The following is a 20,401-nucleotide window of genomic DNA, read 5'->3' as shown; positions in this document are numbered from 1 at the left end:
AAGGTAAAGAAGTGAAAGAGAAATCTGAAACCTCACAAGCTGCCGTGAAGAATTGGGGAAAGGGTGGGGGTGATACCGCGAAAAGTTCAAAGACCGACGTGCTTTTGCTGATATTCGCCACTTTGACCGGGACACGCAGAGGGCGCGTGCGCACCATTGAGTGCGGTCATTTTGGAAGGGTTATGTAGACGCCACAGAAAGGCTCTTAAGCGGTAGCGGTAGCCTCAGCGGATTTCTCGTCTGCCTTGCCCTCTTCCTTTGCAGTTTCAATGCTTTCTGCTGCAGGCTTGTCTGCGTCTTTAACATCTTCCATGGCGACGTCACCAGTTTCGTTGGCCTTAACGTCCTGGGGCTTAGGCTCGTCCTTGACCTCCTCAGGCTTGGTCTCGGCAGGAGCATCCGCAGCATCCTTCATCTCGACGTCTTTCGCAGGCTCCTCTGCCTTGGATTCAGCCTGAGGTTCCTCAGACTTCGGCTCTTCGGTCTTAGGTTCCTCAGTCTTCGGCTCCTCAGTGGTGGCTTTCTCCGACTTGGCCTCAGCCGTGTCCTCCTTTGCCTCAACACCGTTGGCCTTCGTCTCGCCGCTCACATTCTTTCCCCAGGCATTGAGCAGATCAGTAGAACGCTTCTTGAAGTTGTAAACCTCTTCCTTGGGGATTGAATCCAGCTTGATGATCGCCTTCAAGACCTTGTTGATCTTCGTATCCTTGATGATCTTCTCCTCAAGGTCTTGGTGTGACTCAAGCTGAGTGAAGTACTCGGCCATCTGTTGCATCTCTTCCTCTTTGGGAGTCTGATCGCGGGTCAGGAACCCCTTTTGGAGACGGTGACGGAGGTACAGGACTAAATTTTCTGGTTAGTTCCCGACTTGTGCAAAGGATGGATGCATATTCGCAACAACTTACTGGCCTTGGAGCGCTTCTCGAACCTTGCCTCGGGAGTGAGCTCTTCCTCGACTGGCTTGGGTGTGGCAGACTCCTCAGACTTCTTGGAGTTCTTCGCCTTCGAAGCCGGGGTCTTCTTTGTCTTCGTGCTTGAAGAGTCCGCCGGCGTCTTGGGGCCATTGACCTTCAGCTTGGTCTTAGGAGTCTTTGCGGGCTAGAAAATCTTAGTTACGTGTTCACAATCAGGGGAACCATAGGCTTACCTTGTCGTCGTCAGCGTCGGCATCAGTCTTCCTCTTCTTGGCACTCTTCTTGCTTGCGGAGTCAGAGCTACCAGCTGCATCCTCCATCTCTACGTCTTCGATACCAGCCTTGCTCTTTCTCTTGCCCTTCTTGGCAGCCTTTTCAGCCTTTTCCGCTTCCTTGGCCGCACGCTCTTCTGCGTCCTCGGCCATCGCTTTCTCGTGATCCATAAGAAGCTGCTTGAAATACTCAAGGCTTTGGCCTTCAGCGGCGACTTTCCAGGCCTCCCACAGGTTCTTCGCTTTCTTGCCCTGATCGTTGTTTTCGACCGCCTTCTTCACCTCGTCGAGGTCGAGACGGGTGAGGTCGGTGTTGACTTGCCATGCGCTGCGCGTCGTGTTAGGATACTGTCCAAAAGCGAAGGGGGGAGCGAACTTACAATTCGTTGGTACCCAGAAACATGACCGGATACCTGCGGTCACGGACGTTTTTGCCATTGTCGGCGAAATCCTCCCGATAGGTTCCATCAGGCCGGATAGCGCTGACGGGTCGCTTGGTAAGCAGTGTTTCAGGGAGCATACCCTCATCGCAGATGATCACGGGCCAGGCAGCGTAGCCCTTCATCCTAGCCCACCAGTAGGTACCGGGCTGAACGTCGAGGTTGATATTGGCCATGGACTTCTTGCTCTTGAGCTGCTTCTTTCCCCCCTTATCGCCACCAGTGGACTTGCGCCTGCCATTGGATGTTGGCGCACCGTTGGCATCGTTGCCAGCCTCAGCTCCTGGATGGTTGTCAGCAGATGTATCGAACTCTCGCAACGGCGAGACTCGTAGCTCGTCCGATGGCTTCCTGACCTGTGTCCTTTTCTTCGGCATTGTCGCCATCCTTGTCCGACGTAGCCGGTTCTCCGACGCTGGTAGAAGTGGGCTCCTCAGCGGGAGGCTGGACTAGACCAAGTGACATCTCGTCAGTATCGTCGCTTACGAGCGCACGCTCGGTGTGCCACTCACCCGCCGAAGTAGTGTCGGGGTTGGTATCGTCTTTGGGGGCGGCTGCCACGCCATCGGTGGTCGCGTCAGCCGTGGTGGCCCTCACCTCGACAGCAGGCGTCGAGGTCTCGTCGGGCTTGGGCGAGGCGGCAGGAGCCGGAGCAGCAGCCTGGTCGGCCATTGTGGTGGATTGGGTCGACACGCGAGATCTGATGTAGGGCGGCTCGAGAGCGACGCGTTGGGGGTGTGTGGCGTGGGCGTAAACAAGGGTCGCAGTCGTGGAGCGCGACGGGGAGGGTGGTGCGATGATGGCGAGGTAGGATAGGAGGATGGAAGGCGATGAGGTTGATGTTCGGGCGTGGGTAGAGGAGGGTGGGAGGATGGGCCTTGGGGTTTTCAGAAGGTCGGGGAAGAACGACGACGGAAAATGTGCCCAGGTGCTTAGTCAAGGCGGCGACGCGACGCGAACGGACGTCGCAACGCGATGCGCGACACAACACGGCCGAACAGAGCAACCAATTGCGCCGAGCGTGCAGGTCGCGTGTCGGTCGTCGGGCAGAGCAGCGAGCCTGGTCGAGTGAGGAGTCGCGTGCGAAAGGCTTAGGCGGCTGAGGGTTCGCTTCGGCGAGAGGAGCGGCGCGCATCAAAACCAACTTCCATGCCCGAGCTTCCGCGTGGTTGCCTGCAAGAGTGAATGAGTCTCTGGCGGCGACGCGCTGCCTCACCGAGTCTTTGTCGATCGACCTGCGCCGTATCGCGCCATCAGCCGGGCTGGAGGCATCCATCACGACCTGTCCGCCCAAGCGGGGTAGCTCTGTCTCCACGCGTCACGGGCGCGGGAGCCGGCCACGCCACACCAGCGCTGCGCTCCGAGGGAGGTTGCCGAGCACCAGATAAGGAAAGCCGGTAATTTCTCCAGATATTCAATTATTTCGTATTTGCTACCTCAATGTCTGGCTGTGCGGGTAGCAGTTCCGCATCTGTCACATGTTATCAGATGCACTTCATGGGGGATTGGAGAGTACTTGCCCATTCAACAGGACCACCCCTTCCCCGGCCCAAGCCCTTGTCTTCGCACCCCAAGTTCGTTTCCTTGCTCTTGCAACCTCATTGAAGCCGTCCTTTCATTTGCAGGCCATGAACCAGGTGGGGGGTTTGTGGTGCGAAAGGTGCGTCTGTTGTGAGATAGTGGAAAGACTCCGAAAAAGAAAGGGAAATCTGCGCTGGACGGGCATGTCCATGCAGAAGGAGACGCAGGAACTGAGAACCCGTTCCGAACGACTGGTCCTTGGCTCCGGTAAAGCGATTCATTGGGAATCAGCCAGCCGGAGCTTGCAAGGGTGAGGAAATGAAAAGGACGAGACGAGAGCGTGCACTACGTGACAGGACCAGCCCCAAAACGACTGACCAGCAGAATCTTACCGCTCGCATTCTTGGTGGTCCTTGTGGGACGAGTTGTTTCGAATACAGACACCGTAACACTTCGCTCCAGACTTTCGCCGTCCACATGGGTTTCAAAGCAGAAGTCGCGAAGAGTGGTGCTTCGGCGTATGCTCCGACAGACTACGTGTTGTCAAGATATTACGCGGGATTCAACGCACGCTCACCTCCGCTGGACCAGGGTTGCTTGCGCGGCAGTGTCCCGTGAAGACGGCATTGTAGACGGCGAGGACCTGATACAGAGCGTAGCAGGTTGTTTCCCTTGACAGGCGCGGGCCCCTACGTAGCGCTAATGCACAACCTCCAACAGTGCGTGTCCGCTCTGTGTCCACACCAAACGCTGGCCCGGCGTCGCCTCGATGAGACTGGCCATATGTCCGGCAGCAACCCGGGAGCGTATATAAGTAGGACCTGGCGATTGAGTCGGCGGTGGGAGCGATGGCTAAGCTCCCATGGCGGGGCGACGTGCGGTCAAATTCCGGGGGCTAGGTGCGAGACGCAGGGCGGGTAAGGCGACCAGGACGTGTTGGGCATTCGCGGCACGCGGTGGATGGCTCGACCAGAGCGGGCTCGCATCGCTGTGAAAAAGTTTGGTTTAGGTTGTGGACTTGGGTGTGCCGGGCTGGGGCTGGCGTGTCCAGGTCCGAGCGGATAGCGGGCTCACGTTGGGCGGGAGTCTCGCTTGCTTAGTCAAAGGCACCACGTGAATCCTCAGGACCTGACATCCCATTTTCTCCAACATTTTCCCAGGGACATGCTGCGAGGTCATTTGCATGAATTTGCATGTAGGCATGCGAAAACCGGGTGCCGGCCTCCTGACTCGTGGGACCGGCTGTCCGCGCCCGTGTACATGCTTATCGATGTCAGATCTAAATCTGGAGCCATGGGGAAGCAGACAAGCAAGGGCCCCTGTGGCTGTTTCCTTCAAATAGGAATCTCTAGCTTAACTTTTGACTGTCACAGCTGAGCTATCGTTTGGTCAGTCACGTCAGCCACACCACGCCATCCAATACCGGCATGCAAGTGTCATTGCGAGGGAATGAAATCGCATTTTCTAGGTCATCATTGGCCCTGTGTTGAATGCCGGTCTGGCCATCTCCACCAGACGATCTGCCTGACTGGAACCATTCAGAATTGTCCATGACGTATCACAGCCCAACTCCTGCCGGTGCTTTGCTTCATCCGCAACGCAAAAGTCCCAAACGCCCATCTCATGCTCCCTTCTAAGCAATATGCCCGACTCCGCCTCTAGTGTCACCGTTGTTCTCAACGGTGGCCCAGTCCATGTCCCATGCATTCTCAGGGTCTTCTCTTCACAAACTCCTCCAGATCCGACCTGGTGGCTACTCCCAGCACGAAGCGCCTGCTCGCGTCTGTTACAACCGCAAAGTCCTGCTTCTGGCCCTCCGTACCATTTCCCTCGAAGAATCCCTCGAGCTCCTCAAGGGGCGTATCCATCGTGATGACCTTGTAAACGCGGCCTTTGCGGCGGAAGCGCTGCATGGCGTCCCTGACAGGGCTTGTCTCCTGGACCTTCCCCTCCTTGAGCTGCTCTTTGAGACGCGGGATATTGAGGTAGCCGAGAAGCGCACGGTTTTCCGGTGATACGACGGTCAAGTGCGTGTAGTCGCGCTCGAAGGCCGACATGAGCGCGTGCGAGACTGGGTCGGTGGGCGAGACAGACAGGGCAGACGGCGGGTCCAGGTCCTCGACCGTGGCCTATACGCGGTCAGCGCCGGATACATCGGGGAGCTTTGCGCATCTCGATTTCGGTCGGGCGGCGTCGGAGGGGAGCACCGCGGGGCAGGTGGGCTAGGTGGGAGGGTGCCGGGGCGAAGGGAGCCCCGCCGACGATTACATGCGTGCACTTACCCCACGATATTTATCGGCCCACAGGGACGTCGTCGCAGGTGACACCCCGTTAGGGGTACTGGCGGGCATTGTGCTAGCGGCCATGGGAGCGTTGTTCGAGCTTGTTGCGAGGAGGAATTCCCGTGTTGAGTTTTGAGTCAAAGAAACGGAATGACGTGGGGCGAGCATGTGAGGTGAGCTGGAGGCTCATGCAGGGTCTCCCGTCCTTTGCGAGTCAAATGCATCACAACACTTCACGATCAACTGTTCATTCATTTCCACTACCGCGCCCTTTTGAACGCCGATTAGCTATGCACAGCACCATCGCATCTAGTACCGTCGGTTTCACTCCTTGAACACCAGCTTGAACTTGAACACCGTCAGGAACGCCGGATCGGTGACGGCGACTTCCTCTCCGCTTGCAAGCAATTCACTCAGCTTTCTCTTAAGGTTCGGTCGGGTCTGCTCTTCCAGACTAGGAGGGAATTGCTGGTAAAGCGTCTTGGCTTCCGATCGGATGCTCGGCTTCTTGAATTGCCTACAGTCTTGTGATTAGTTTTGTTCCGGCCTGTTTTACAGCGAGTACCCACGTCTCCGGCCTCTCTGCAAGGCTTTCCAGGAACTCCTCCAACGAATCTGCCGAGTCGACATCGAGTGTCCTAGCGAGGTTGCCGCAAATTGGGCAATCGTCCTTCTTCTCGTGCTCGAAAGTGTAAGTATACACGCTGTCGTCACCAGTGTAGTACATGTAGTTGCCATTCCCACTGTCCGGCATTCCAAGGGCAGGGTTAGTAGTGGTGGCGATCTTGAAGGCTTCATTGCAGCATGCCGCGGCAACGATAGCATTGGTCGACGCAATCGCAGGGATGATGTTCTTGACCACGCCCTGCGTCATTGAATACGTGACGCCGGGGATGTTGAATTCTTTGGCACGGACGAGAGCCTTGTTGTAAAGCCAAGTGATGTGCTCAGGGTCGTCGGTGTCGAGAGTATCTCCCTTGCGCTCTTCTTCCCAAGCTATGATGTGCGCCCACTCGATACAGTGCTGCGGCTGCCTTGGGATGGTAGCAAGTGTACAGAGAGGAACTGCAGCACGCGGGGCATGCATGTCCAGCTGGCACTCGATGCAAGACGTCATGGTCGGAAGAATGACGCGTGCCTGACCCTTGAAGCCTGGAGTCTGACTTAGCAGTGGTCTTCACAGGTGAAACGACTGCGAAAGATAGCTTACCTTCTGTGCCACCATCGATCAACGGCTTCAGAGAGTCTGGGTTGTCGATGTCGACCATATCAACAAGCGTGGCATTGATCCATCTGCGCGCCTCGATGCTGTCTAGGCCGCACACTACCATGGCAAACTGCAAGTAGAAATCCTCATCCTTGTCCTGGATTTTACCACAGTAAGGCGTGATTTTGACGCCCTTGACGCGCTTCTCCACAAAACGAGCTGCGACCTCGGCCTTGTACTTTCCAACATCGGACTGGCGGAAGAGGAACTGCCGATTGAGGTTTGACACGTCAATGGTATCTATGAACCGGGTCAGGTCATGTGATAACGGTTGGTGCAAGGCTTGATTTAGGCCATACCCATGTCGATAACGTAGATGTCTTTGAATCCGGACAACGCAAGGTTCTTGAGGATTTCGCAGCCAAGACCTCCAGCGCCACTACTTGCGGTGAGCACAGCACGAGGGCGATGGAAGGCGACAAGCATACATGACCCTAGATACATCAGCACGGCCTCGCCCAAAGCTTTGTGTCGAAGACACTCACAAAACCTTCATACTTGCCACGACGTCAAGCACAGCCGGGCTAGGCTCGAAATCGGGGTCCGCGAAAGGGCCATGGCGGCTAACGATGTTCTGGAGGTATTTCCTAAGACCTGTCAGCAAACGGTACCAGGAAAGATGTGGCGGGCATCTACCATCGCGCTGGAGAGGAGCCCATGTCATCTGCCATGGTCTGTGGTGACGATATCAGATTCAGTGCGGCGGGGAGATGCAACGGGAGAGGTGACGGAGCTGTTTGGGGATCCAATGGCGTCAAAGCTCCAGCCTGCTTATCGATAGCCGCCGCTGCCTAATCCTTCGCCGTGGTTTATCCGCGCCACTGCTATTCGTCTGCAAGTCTGCAACTTCTTCCGTCAACACCGGCTTCTTCATGGGCCTGTCGCCATGACTTAGTGCGCGACAATGGATGACCTGCTGACCGCCGTTGGGACCACCAGGCTGAAGCCTGTTGTGGCTCTCGAGGACTCTCTTACTACAACCGATATTGCCGGGGATCCTGGAGCTACCGGCGTAAGCTCTCCGGATCAAGCCTTGGCGGCTCTGCGAGATCAGCCTGACGCCCAGAAATTACACCGTATTTTGAGCTACCTCGAGGCGACAGCTAGCAGCTCGGAGGGTTTCAACGTCAAAGCTCCAGGGCCACTTTCTGCCCAAATCATCAGCACACTCGTGAACGACACCATCCCGAATTATTGGGACGCTTGGCCAGCTACCTTCTCGTCTAAGGATGACAAAGGCATTCTCATTGAGTGTCTGAGGAGTGTCAGTGGTCTTGGTGCCATCGTGGCACGTCTCAAAGGCTTGGTCCAGGACTCTCGCCAAACCCAAAACCAGCCGGGCGGGAAGCCCAATAGTGCTGAACAGCAAATCAGGGTACTCTCTGATGCTTTGGCTAATCTCCTACAAGAGAGCGTCGTGTTAGACCTGTGGAGAGTCATTCAAAATTCTACCAACGCTCCGACCCAGAGACAGATTTTGTGGCGCGAGCTTGTTTCTCTGCTCGCGGCTGGAAGGCTCGTCTCCGTTGCGGCTCAAGCGACAGATTTGCTGAAGAGTACGACAAGTGGTCAGCCTGATCCTTGGTATGCCTCTGGATCAAATTTCGCAAAGTGGATTGGACGCTCCGCAGCTATTTTTGTCAGTGACGCTGCAGACTCAACTGGATCAGACGGTGCACTTCTCTTGGGCAAATCCCTAACGCTAGGATACCCAGGTGAGATTCCACGACTTTGAAACTATGACATGCAGCTAATGGCCAGACAATGTTTTGTGGGGGTTCCTGTCCAAATTCCCCCTCAACGATGCGAACAAGCTTCCATTGTTTCAGCAAACTATCCGAAAGCTTCGTGCACACGAGCAAAGACAGGTTCTTTTTACTCTCTTGAACATCCTATCGAGCAAAATCCTCACAGTCCGAGATGAAGAACTCAAAGAGACACGCAAAGCCATTTCAGCTTCTGTGGTGTTTCTGCAGGCCGTCACAAACAACGATACCATGAAAGAAAGCCTCGCCCTGTGGCTCACGAATCCAACGGGCGGGTGCGCAAATGTATCATTTGGCGCAAGACGTGTTGCCGTAGCCGCCTTGCAATCGGACGAAGGTGAGAGATTCTCCCCCCGTAATAAGCAGGCGCAGAGCTAAGAATATATAGATAGGATGTGTAAAGTCTTGGAAAGAAGCATGGAACAGTTCGGGGATGAGCTCTTCATCAGACACACACCGATCCTACAGCAAGAAGGTGATTGCCTATGTCGAGTGGCAAAATACAATCACTAACGCATCATAGCTTTGGCTCAAATCCTCCTCATGTCCTCGGGCTATATTCACCGCATGCAACCCATGCTTCTATTCACCCTAGCAAGGTCAAGCGTACAAATGCGGGGCACCTCGAATCGCTTGGGGACTTCCTCTCCACGCGCCCGCTTCCTAGGAATGATCGTTGCTGCGGCTATATCTGAGCTCGTAGACAAGCCTGAGAATCAACTGAATTTCGGTATCCCTGATACTGAATCCGAAGAAGCAGGTTGGTTCAGGCAACTTCCTCAGCTGAATGATCCAATTGGTAGCATCGCGGACTTCGAGCAAGTGGTGGCCGAGCGGACGACTCCAGACACCAAAATTTCACGTCCCCACTTGCAGGCAAAGCAAAACACGGGAGATCTTCCGGGAAGACCGAAGAAGGGGCACACAGAGACAGGCCCAAAGATCATCGAAATCATGGATGACTCAGACGAGGACGAGGACCTCGTGCCTTACGCGAAACCAGACTCTGATCCAGAAGACGACTCCGAGGATCCAACTCAGGTTACCAGAAACAAACCCACACCACCTGTCTACATACGGGACCTACTTGCAGGTCTTCGAGAAAGTGAAAATTACGATCGTCACCAGCTTGCTCTGTCGAGCGCAGCCGATCTTATTCGACGGAAGACAGGCTTCGGTAAAGAGGTCAGGGACAATCTTGAAGAGCTTGCTTCCGCCTTAGTTGGCCTGAATGACCAGTTTGACTTGGACAACTTCCAAGAGATGCGCCAGCAGGCTTTGATTGCAGTTGCGATTGCCGAGCCGACACAAATGGGGCCGTACTTGGTGAGATGCTTCTATGCTGGCGATTATTCTATCAGCCAGCGTATCGGTATACTTGCCGCCATCGGTCTCGGAGCACGGGAAATGGCTGGATTCAAGGAGGACGGGGACGCGTCAAATGCGAGGCCGCGCCTGGACCAGGATTTCCCCTCAAAAAAGCTTCCTGAGAAGCTACACAGACTTTATTCGACAGAAGATAACGCGGTAGACGCCATTACGAATAAGCTAAAGCACACCATGATCTCGCCTCTAGCGCTTGACGCAGCGGATAAAGCGGCTGGGCCCAATGCGCTCAAAGTTCGCACCTTCTCGTCGCGCATGGAGGTGGAAAAAAAACGTAAGATTATCACTAATGAACTCGCCAAGGTCGTGGCACAGAGCTACTTCTTCCCGCTTACTGCTGGTTGGTGGACACACTCAAGAGCACTGTAAGTCTAGATATATGGACGCGTTGGCTGCTCATGCTGACTACCATTAGGGGCACGAGCAACATCTTTTACTCACCCACAATACTGCCCGTATTTCTCAAGACACTTGCCATACTCCTGCATTCGTCTGGGTCGTCCACCCTCTCTCTCCCACAGATGACTTCGGAGCTTTGGGATTTGCTGCTTGCAGTCAGAGCGCCTGCTCTTACAGACTCTGCCATCCTCGAGGGAGTTCTTTTTGCGTTGCTGATGCTTCTGGAGGTGAATGAAAACCAGCAACGTCTCGTGCACGAGCACGGCAGAGAGCTTCTAGAGACACAGGAATGGACCAAGATGGTATTTGATCGCACTGGCGGGGGAAGTGGCGAGGAGGAGCGGGTCAGGACGCTCGCGGCGGGAGTACTCGTGAAATGCGGGGAGATTATTGAGAGATATCAAGGGTCGTTGATGGGCGACATGATGGATTTCTAGGCCTCTCCGTTCGATGCATGTCTATACCAAAGATGGCCAGAGAAGAATGGAGAGATAATGGATTCCGCTACCTACATCAGCTTGGTGAATCGGCTCCTCTCAACGCTTGGACTGCCCATGTGCGTTTGCGCTGAAGATCGCCGAAGTTTTCACTGCTGCTCTTCCGACATGGCGAACACGACTAAAGCGGCTTAGCGCGGTCTTGGCGCGTCACGGTTCGGCGGTGCAGCAGAAGACCGCCGCCCGCCGTTCCTCAGCGCCGCATCGTCAACTTCCTGCTCCACCCCCGCTCTGCCGTTTGGACGGACGCACTACATGTCGGTCGCATAAACAGCCTACCCGGTCGAAGCGCATATTGGCTCATCACCGCCACCAGCCCGCGAAGATGTCCGACGGTAAGCTTGACGCGCTCAACGTCACCACCAGCAAAGCTAATGCCCGCACAGCCGACTTCGAGACCATCAAGCGCCTGCAGCAGGAGCGCAACGCCGCCGCTTCAGGGAAGAAAGGTTCAAAGACTTTCGACCCGGCTAACCAGAGGACTGACAACTCAACTAAGGCCTCCCTGACGGAAAGCTTTGACACCGACCTGTATGAACGCAATGGCGGCAACAGATACGACGGCTACCTCACCTCCATCCCCGCCAACGACGATGAGGACATGGATGATGCCGACGACGGCCGCAGGCTCGTCGGCCAGTACACCGCCACCCGTGCCCAGATGGACGAGTTCGCCACGGGAGACGGCATGGAGGAGGACCTTCTGATGGATCGCGAGAAGCAGGCCCAGATCCAGTCTCGCGAGACCGATTATCAGAGACGCCGCTTCGAGCGTGGCACCGGCGACGACGAGGGCCTGAGCTACAAGGACATCATGAAGAAGCGTGAGCGCGAGCGGGAAGAGCGCGAGAAGCAGGAGAAGAAGGCGAGGGGCGAGGACGTCGACGAGCACCAAGCTACCCTGAAGGATGGCGGCGACAAGACACCTACGGGTGGCGACAAGACGCCTACGGAGAATGGTGCCAACGGCGCCGCGGCTGGCCGCAAGCGCAAGAAGCGTTGGGACGTCTCGTCAGAGGACACGGCGACCAATGGCACGAACGGTGCCGTGGAGTCTGAGCCCAAGAAGCGCTCCCGGTGGGACCAGACCCCGTCAGTCCCTGTTCCCGGCGATTCAGATAGCGCTTCGAAGCGCAGGTCAAGGTGGGATCAGGCACCGGCTTTGGGTGCGACACCTGCCCCCGGTGCTGCTGGCCTCGCCACGCCTGTCCACCCATCCCAATCTGGCCAGGTTCTTTCTTTTGGCACGGATATCTCTGGCCGCAACGCCCCCATTTCAGATGAGGAGCTCGACGAGTTACTGCCGGGTGAAGCGCAGGGGTACAGGATCCTCACCCCTCCACCTGGCTATGAGCCCGTCCGCGCACCTGCAAAGAAGGTGGCAGCCACTCCCACCCCCAATACCGCCAGCCTGGCTGGTGGCTTCATGATGCAGGAGCCTGAAAATGCTCGGGCTCTTGGAAAGCAACTGCCCAACGAGATTCCCGGTGTTGGCGAATTACAGTTCTTCAAGACTGAGGACATGCAATACTTCGGCAAGCTGATGGATGGTCAGAATGAGGAGGAGCTGAGCGTGGATGAGATGAAGGAGCGCAAGATCATGCGGCTGCTGCTCAAGGTCAAGAACGGTACCCCGCCTATGCGTAAGACTGCGCTTCGCCAACTCACGGACAACGCCCGCAACTTTGGAGCTGGGCCCTTGTTCAACCAGATTCTCCCCTTGCTCATGGAGAGGACGCTCGAAGATCAGGAACGCCATCTTCTCGTCAAGGTCATCGACCGCGTTCTTTACAAGCTCGATGACATGGTCCGGCCATACGTCCATAAGATTCTTGTTGTCATCGAGCCACTGCTCATTGACCAAGACTACTATGCTCGTGTTGAGGGACGCGAGATTATCTCGAACCTGGCCAAGGCTGCTGGTCTCGCTCACATGATCAGTACGATGAGGCCCGATATCGACCATCCCGACGAGTATGTCCGCAATACCACCGCTCGTGCCTTCGCAGTCGTTGCCTCGGCTTTGGGCATTCCTGCACTCCTTCCCTTCTTGCGGGCCGTTTGTCGGAGCAAGAAGTCGTGGCAAGCTCGTCACACTGGCGTCAAGATCGTCCAGCAAATTCCTATCCTGATGGGCTGTGCCATTCTGCCTCATTTGAAAGGCCTCGTCGACTGCATTGGCGACAACTTGAACGATGAGCAAACGAAGGTGCGGACTGTCACAGCTTTGGCAATTGCTGCACTGGCAGAGGCAGCGAATCCCTACGGTATCGAGAGTTTCGACGACATCCTGAACCCGCTGTGGACTGGAGCTCGTAAGCAGCGCGGAAAGGGTCTTGCTGGCTTCCTTAAGGCTGTTGGCTACATCATCCCCTTGATGGACGAGGAGTACGCCAACTACTACACTAGTCAAATCATGGAGATCTTGCTACGCGAGTTTTCTTCGCCAGACGAGGAGATGAAGAAGGTCGTTCTCAAGGTCATCTCCCAATGCGCCAGTACAGAGGGTGTCACTGCCGGTTACTTGAAGGAGAACGTTCTGGACGACTTTTTCAAGAGCTTCTGGGTCCGCCGCATGGCTTTGGATAAGCGCAATTACAGACAAGTCGTGGAGACAACCGTTGATCTTGGCCAGAAGGTCGGTGTCAGCGAGATCGTGGAGCGCATTGTCGTCAATCTTAAGGATGAGAGCGAGCCCTACCGCAAGATGACGGTCGAGACGCTGGAGAAAGTTATCGCCGGTCTTGGTGCTGCCGACATTGGTGAAAGACTGGAGGAGCGCCTCGTCGACGGTATCCTGCATGCGTTCCAGGAGCAGAGTATCGAGGATATTGTCATGCTCAATGGCTTCGGCACCGTCGTCAACGCTCTTGGTACCCGATGCAAGCCTTATCTCCCTCAGATTGTCAGTACCATCCTCTGGAGACTGAACAACAAGTCTGCCACCGTCAGACAACAAGCCGCCGATCTGGTTTCCCGCATAGCGCTCGTTATGAAGCAGTGCGGAGAAGATGCGCTGATGGGAAAGCTCGGGACTGTTCTGTACGAATACCTCGGTGAGGAATATCCTGAAGTGCTTGGCTCGATTCTGGGCGCTCTCAGGTCCATCGTCACCGTGGTGGGCATCAACCAGATGCAGCCGCCCATCAAGGATCTCCTTCCGCGCCTGACTCCCATTCTTCGCAACCGGCACGAAAAGGTGCAGGAGAATACGATTGATCTCGTCGGACGTATCGCTGATCGCGGTCCCGAGAGTGTCAACGCTCGTGAGTGGATGAGAATTTGCTTCGAGCTTCTGGACATGCTGAAGGCCCACAAGAAGGGCATTCGTCGCGCAGCTAACAACACGTTCGGCTTCATCGCCAAGGCCATCGGCCCGCAGGATGTCCTTGCCACCCTCCTAAACAACCTTAGGGTGCAGGAGCGCCAGTCCCGTGTTTGTACGGCCGTCGCCATTGGCATCGTCGCCGAGACGTGTGCTCCCTTCACGGTTCTGCCGGCGCTGATGAACGAATACCGCGTTCCCGAGCTCAACGTCCAGAACGGTGTGTTGAAGTCACTCTCCTTTCTCTTCGAGTACATCGGCGAGATGGCCAAGGACTATGTCTACGCCGTCACGCCGCTCCTTGAGGACGCTCTCATCGACCGCGACCAGGTCCATCGCCAGACAGCCGCGTCGGTGGTCAAGCACGTTGCTCTGGGTGTGGTGGGTCTAGGTTGCGAGGATGCCATGGTGCACCTGCTCAACCTGCTCTACCCCAACATCTTCGAGACCAGCCCTCACGTCATCGACCGTATCATCGAGGCCATCGAGGCGGTGCGCGTTGCCGTCGGCACGGGTGTAGTCATGAACTACGTCTGGGCCGGTCTCTTCCACCCGGCCCGCAAGGTGCGCCAACCGTACTGGCGCCTGTACAACGACGCGTACGTCCACTCGGCCGACGCCATGGTGCCGTACTACCCCGACATGGGCGACGCAAACACAGTCAGGCACGAGTTGAACATCATCCTGTAGGCTAGGGGAACGAGAGATGTGGCGCGGAGCTTCTTTCCCTTTATCTCATATTCAAGGCGTGGGTTAACTTTGGCGAAATCGAGCGGCCAGACTATTCCTTTTCGATTGTTGATCATCGGCACATTGGGGTTATTTTCCTTTTCGCTTTTCTATGGGCATATGGAGAGGATATCGTTCCCTTTGCCTTTTTTTGTTTTGTTTTCCAACAACAGCGCTGACATAACGGTGGGGAAGTGGGTACTTTTTCTTCGTTTTCAAATCGGGGCAATTGCGAGCGAGTTGTGTGCAGGGAAAAACAAAAAATCGGGTCGGCGATGGTTTTATTTTGCTCATTCTCTCACAGGATCACGGGAGACGACTGGGTAGTGGAAATGCGACAGAAGATATCGTAGCTATGACGATAGTTGACCCTGCGGGTGTGTGAATGGCTGCTGTGAGGTGTGACAGTGTACGGAGTCCATTCAGCTAGCGGTACGGGGTTGATCCAAATCATCAGCTTTCTATTGCCCAACATCTTTCGCCTGTTGAATTCGGCTGTCCCTTTTTGGTTCCTTTGGTGCTAGGTCTCCATGGCACTTCCTTGGCTTTTGTTCCCAACATCCTGGTTCTCAGGTACATCACTACTCCACTAGTATTCTTGTGGGCTTCCGATGGACGAAAACAAGGGCGGTGGCCAGAAGATGAAATCTCCTACGGCCCGCTATTGGCCGAGAGTGCCATCCCTCACCACTCTGGGTACCAGAAATCCACGGTTACTCTTACATACGGTTAGGGCGTGAAGGACTCAGACTTTATAGCGCAAACGGGCGATTACTTGACAGCGACGGGCCATGCCCTCGTATGGCTACCTTATCCCGTCCTGTTTTGATTTTTATATTTCCTATGCCGCTCGATTCTGAAGACGAGAGACGGAATTGGTGCAGCATCTAAGTATCGACGCGCGGACCTCTGGGCGATACACAAAGAGTAGTGTCCTCGAAAACGATGACGTTATCAGAGAATTCTCGAGTTGGTAAGTAACAGCTCTATGGATTTCTCATGAACTAGATTTGGTTTGCTCTCCGCGCTGCCGGACAGTACTCCAAATCTCTCATCAGCGCGAATCATGCGCGTCAAGTACGTATTCCGTGTAACATGGGTGTAGCTAACGCGTTGCAACAACATACAGGCGAACCTTGACGTCAGTTTTCAAAGAATTCGATACCGCTGCGACGCCATTCCGATAGATATACGTATCACATCCTCTCCCACATGGCGACGAAGACCGGAGTAAGAGCAGCGAGCGACGCGACGCTATCTCCTACACATTTGTCACATGAAATTGGAAGGACGCTCGCCCTCGCCGATATCGACAAGGCAGAACGACTGTCACGATACCGCAGCATTCTCATCCGATCGACTCTCAAGGAATTCGCCGGGCCAAGAAGTCATAGCACGAGAGACAGTGCGAAGGACTACAACCTTACAACACCAACTTCCATGCTATCTCTGAAGGGTTGGTCAATCCCGACGAGTATCAGGGGTGGCAGTAAAGCCACCTCTGATACTCGTCGGAAGCCAGGGCTCATGAGACACTGTTCTGCTGCTCTGGAGTGGAACCACGTCGGATCGAATACGTCCCATGTGCTCGAAGTCCCAGGCGATCGCTTCTTCCCGGTTGTATAGCAGCTCCAGAAGAAACTCCCTTTCCAAAGGCAGCAGGCTGTCGCCAATCTTGAGGGCGTCGATCTCTTCTGGAGGGAATTTCTTCCTGATCAGATGATCGAATGGCCCGTCAGGCAGCTCCGCTGAGATTGCCCGTCCTCGCTCAATGGCTTCCTCCCTCCAGCTGGGGTTGTAGGTAGGGACACTTCCGTCCGAGCCGGCATTGCCTACTGGATGCACCTTGACCCCCTTCTTCTTGTACATGGTGTTGACGCGTACTTGTTTTTCTAATACTCGTCGGAAGCCATGTTAAAACTACGGCATATCGAAGAGCGTCCCTTACAAACGCTACAACTGGGAGAATAAAAAGATCAACAGCAATGTAAATACATGGGAACCCGACGAAAGTAAATCGGTCTGAAGCAGCAGAAGCAGAACCCTGTGACAGGGGGGCTTTTTGTCTTCAACTGACGACGGCGAGCCGACGACTGCAAAGGAGAGGTGTATAAACCTCCCTCCTCATGCTCCTCCATCTCTTCTTTGCATTCCGAACAACCTTCAGAACACTGGCTGCCTTCGCGCAGCCCCGGTACTTCAACAGCAGTGCCTCCGCGCGCTGCTTTATCGTCACTTATCCAAACAGGAATCTTGCGCTGTTATAAACGGCTTGGCACATTAACGTCCTGTTATAAACGCCTTGGAACATTCGCTTCGGCCGTTTAAGAAAGCAGCTGGCGCATTTCACACTCATTTTGTATTGCTTATTGCGCGCTGTATTTATTCTCTTCGCCCCTCGTTGCTTTCATAACCTCAACACCACGTCCAGTAGCCCTCAGGGGCAGCCTCTGCCTCCTTGGGGGGTAAAAAGGAAGAAAAAAAAAAAGATACACCCCCATACACACGACGACAACAAAGCTTCGGAACTAGCCAGAAGCTAACCGAGCAGCTGGGATTCGCTACCGGATCCTTGGCTTGTGGGGAAGCGATATTTGGCATATACAAGCGAAGGAGAAGTGGAGAAAAAACGTGGAGGAGAGAAAAAACAGCCATCGGCGTAAAAGATAAAAAAAAAAAAAAAAACCGGAAAGAAACCAAGGCGGCCAGCGGCAGGGGCAAGGCAATATTCAATGCACCAACGGCTACGGCGTAATATGCAGGTCGCTTCCGAAACAACAAACATACATAACATACATATTCTTCAAGCTGGGTGATCAGGCGTATGAACCCGCCGCAACGGTACCACTCGGGCCGCATACCCAAATGCGGAACATGCACCCCAGGAACCATTACGCCCAAGAATATCATCCGTTGACTATTATTACTCTACGTGTAAGGATACGCGGCGTACGTGCCGCCCGCACGTCCAACGGCTTCATGTCTCATCACCACTCCCCTCCCCACATTACTGCAGCGTGCATTCTCCTTGCCGCTGACGCATGAGACATCATCGTCATCATCATCCGGCTACCCTATTCCCGATCAGAAGCCGTGGTCGCTCAGCCAATCGGAGATGACGTCGTAGCCCGCGGTCGCGTTGTAATGCGTCGTCAGCCCGTGTCCGGTGTTCGGCTGGATGTAGGCCAAGAAGTCGGCCGGGTCGACGTTGGGGAACGAGTCCTGGACCTGCGCCGGGATGGACGGGGCCACGCCGCCCGTCTCCAGGCAGTCGCCGCCGCAGAAGGGAAGATCGCCAGCTGCACGTTGCTGTGTCAGCAAACAGCACAGCACCCATAGTCGTTTGACTGAGAGGATGTCGAGGAAGCAGAAGAAAAAACAAAACAAAAGAATGGGGAAATAAGAGAGAGAAGAGGCTGGAGGGATAGGGGAGTCTTAGGGAGGCAAATGGCTGTACATACCACCAGTGAAGACCAACACCGGGCCGTCAAAGTCGTTCACCGCGGGCGCGCTGGCGATGGTCAGCAGCTCGCCAACGGCGACGGGCTGCTTCGTCCTCTCGGCAAGCGCCAAGATGTCCTCGTCGAAGAACGGCGGCAGGAAGAACTGGTACTGATTGGCGCCCGAGTTCGCGATCGTGATGTAGCCGTCGGGCAGGTCCAGCGGCGCGGGCAGCGCGGTCAAATCGACGGGTGCCACCCAGTCGTACAGCGGGCTCGACTGGAACAGGAAGTCCTCGACCGTCTGGGCCAGGCCTGGGGAGCCGAAGCGCAGCGGGGCGTTGATCGAGGCCTGCTGGAAGTTGCCGCCGGCGAGGAACGAGGGGTTGAAGGTCGAGTTGAGCGAGAAACCGGTGAGGACGAGGCCGTCGGTGATGTTGGGGTACAGCGCGGCCAGGATGTACGACTGGATGCTGCCGAACGAGTGGCCGACGTGCACGACGCTGGAGTAGCTCGTGTTGACGCCCGGGAAGCTGCCGTCGCGCGCCTGCTCCGTCAGCGCCCGCAGTGCCGCGATTTCGATGTTGATCTGGATCTCGTTGAGCGGGTCGCCGTGCTGCGACTGGCCGGTGCCCAGCCGGTCGTAGCTGAGCGTGGCGAAGCCGGCGTCCAGGGCGGCGTTGACGTAGGAATAGTTGTAGTCGTGGAACGAAATGTCCCAGTATCTGCGAGGCTATCAGTGCGTGCTGCTTCGCTGTGCTTCTTTGGAAAGGTACACACGTCTTGTCGAAGCCGATGCCGTGGGTCAAGATCTGCAAAGTCGTGTTGTCCGAGGCCGTCTGGTCGTCCCAGCAGTACTGAGTGCTGATGTTGTAGGTGCCGCTGACGGTATGGTACCCAGTCAGGGCCTCGTCGGTGAAGTTGTGGCCATTACGGGTCAAGTTCTGGATGAACCACGTGACATCAATGTTGCTGTGGGGGATGGTGTTGGCGTCGAACACAGCATTGCGGGACTCGACGTCCACCGGGACCGTCTGGTTGAGACACTGCTTTGCGGCCGAGGCCACGGAGACGAGGGCCAGGCCCGTTGCGACAGCGTTGCTAAGCATGTTTGCAAAGTGACAATTGCAAAGGAGAAGGCTCGCTCAAGGAACCGACGGTCCGGAGCTTCTTTATACATATTACTGAACAGGTGCCCGAGCTCCGATGGCGCCAGAAGAACGATTTCTGGGTTTAGTCCGACGACAGGCCTCGGATCCAACGTGCCAAATAGTGATGCGATTGACATGCTGAGTCAGTCATGCCGGCCGGCGATCTTTGGCGCCCGTGTCGGGGAAAGAGAGCCCACTGGACGGAAGATTTTGGCAATTGTCATCTCTTTGGGAAAGGGGGAGCATGACAACTGCGTCCCGGCGTCATCATCCCGCAGGACGGCAGGTACATCTGTCCCCGGTAGCAAATGCACCTAAGACTAGCCGTCCCGGCGTAAGTCGTGCTGTACAGTCCAAGGCAAAGAAAGGGCAATGTCCGATGACGAAGATGCTTTGTAAGGGAGCCAGAGTCAAGAAAGCTTGGGGCAATGGAGGCCCAAGGCTGTCGAATGCCGGAGGAGCCGGAGAAGAGGCTGTGGACGGGGGGAGCCGAGTTGGATTTGGATTTGGAATTGGGCGGTGAGCAATGGCAAGAGAGCAGTGGGCGTCATCCTGAAGAGTGTGGGGAAAGAGAACGCGCTGACCGTGCGCAGCCCCGTTTGCACCGGCGTGCATGGAAGGATGGCGGGCGACAACGGCGCCACGGCTTGTCGTCATTGGCGTCAACCTAAATCTTAGGCGCATACAGAGCCGTCAACTCCACCACGCGGCTCTGTCTGCTGCGGAACTGACGGTGCTGAGGCCAGAATGGCCAGAATCGACCACTGGAGCGGCCCAATGCCGGCGATGGCGGAGATTGACTCGAGCCAAGGTGCTGATCCTCCTCTTCAGGACTCCCATCCGCGTGTATTTGAGATAATTCCGCCCAAAGACTCTTCGAAAAAGGGCCTTGATCCAAAGACAGCGGGCGCCCTCAGCCACAGGGGACGATGCCTGCATGCATGCTCTTGTCAGCTTACACCCCCCCATGCAGAACACAGACTTGATTACAACTACTCTACTGTGTAAACAA

General features: G+C 55.6%; 7 protein-coding genes across 7 annotated transcripts; 3 read left to right on the top strand and 4 right to left on the bottom strand.

The window, feature by feature from the left end:
- Positions 1-205: 205 nt before the first annotated feature.
- Positions 206-2,298, bottom strand: SLS55_008289 (uncharacterized protein; the record flags this gene model as incomplete). The annotated part of the gene is made up of 6 exons (XM_066779701.1): positions 206-843; positions 906-1,098; positions 1,148-1,514; positions 1,567-1,909; positions 1,983-2,075; positions 2,139-2,298. 6 exons carry the CDS (start codon positions 2,296-2,298, stop codon positions 206-208), a joined length of 1,794 nt encoding a protein of 597 aa, XP_066630505.1.
- Positions 2,299-4,856: 2,558 nt separating this feature from the next.
- uba3_2 (NEDD8 activating enzyme) lies at positions 4,857-5,498 on the bottom strand (the record flags this gene model as incomplete). Its single annotated transcript, XM_066779700.1, has 2 exons — positions 4,857-5,276; positions 5,430-5,498. The coding sequence occupies 2 exons, from the start codon at positions 5,496-5,498 to the stop codon at positions 4,857-4,859; spliced, it is 489 nt and encodes a 162-aa protein (XP_066630504.1).
- A 255-nt stretch (positions 5,499-5,753) lies between these two features.
- On the bottom strand, positions 5,754-7,360 carry uba3_1 (NEDD8 activating enzyme; the record flags this gene model as incomplete). Its single annotated transcript, XM_066779699.1, has 6 exons — positions 5,754-5,946; positions 5,999-6,581; positions 6,640-6,936; positions 6,996-7,075; positions 7,125-7,130; positions 7,182-7,360. The coding sequence occupies 6 exons, from the start codon at positions 7,358-7,360 to the stop codon at positions 5,754-5,756; spliced, it is 1,338 nt and encodes a 445-aa protein (XP_066630503.1).
- A 240-nt stretch (positions 7,361-7,600) lies between these two features.
- On the top strand, positions 7,601-8,415 carry TEL2_2 (telomere binding protein; the record flags this gene model as incomplete). The annotated part of the gene is made up of 2 exons (XM_066779698.1): positions 7,601-8,280; positions 8,412-8,415. The coding sequence occupies 2 exons, from the start codon at positions 7,601-7,603 to the stop codon at positions 8,413-8,415; spliced, it is 684 nt and encodes a 227-aa protein (XP_066630502.1).
- A 532-nt stretch (positions 8,416-8,947) lies between these two features.
- On the top strand, positions 8,948-10,217 carry TEL2_1 (telomere binding protein; the record flags this gene model as incomplete). Its single annotated transcript, XM_066779697.1, has 2 exons — positions 8,948-8,954; positions 9,130-10,217. The coding sequence occupies 2 exons, from the start codon at positions 8,948-8,950 to the stop codon at positions 10,215-10,217; spliced, it is 1,095 nt and encodes a 364-aa protein (XP_066630501.1).
- Positions 10,218-11,069: 852 nt separating this feature from the next.
- On the top strand, positions 11,070-14,759 carry prp10 (U2 snRNP component prp10; the record flags this gene model as incomplete). The annotated part of the gene is made up of 1 exon (XM_066779696.1): positions 11,070-14,759. One exon carries the CDS (start codon positions 11,070-11,072, stop codon positions 14,757-14,759), a length of 3,690 nt encoding a protein of 1,229 aa, XP_066630500.1.
- A 3,123-nt stretch (positions 14,760-17,882) lies between these two features.
- Positions 17,883-19,347, bottom strand: SLS55_008283 (uncharacterized protein; the record flags this gene model as incomplete). The annotated part of the gene is made up of 3 exons (XM_066779695.1): positions 17,883-18,097; positions 18,260-18,963; positions 19,019-19,347. 3 exons carry the CDS (start codon positions 19,345-19,347, stop codon positions 17,883-17,885), a joined length of 1,248 nt encoding a protein of 415 aa, XP_066630499.1.
- Between the last annotated feature and the right edge of the window lie 1,054 nt (positions 19,348-20,401).

Source organism: Diplodia seriata (assembly GCF_021436955.1).
Source record: "Diplodia seriata strain FDS-637 chromosome Unknown scaffold_8, whole genome shotgun sequence".
In the NCBI taxonomy this organism is placed as follows: domain Eukaryota; kingdom Fungi; phylum Ascomycota; class Dothideomycetes; order Botryosphaeriales; family Botryosphaeriaceae; genus Diplodia; species Diplodia seriata.
The sequence above is the reverse complement of the archived record's forward strand: the minus strand, read 5'-3'. Positions and strand labels throughout refer to the sequence as shown.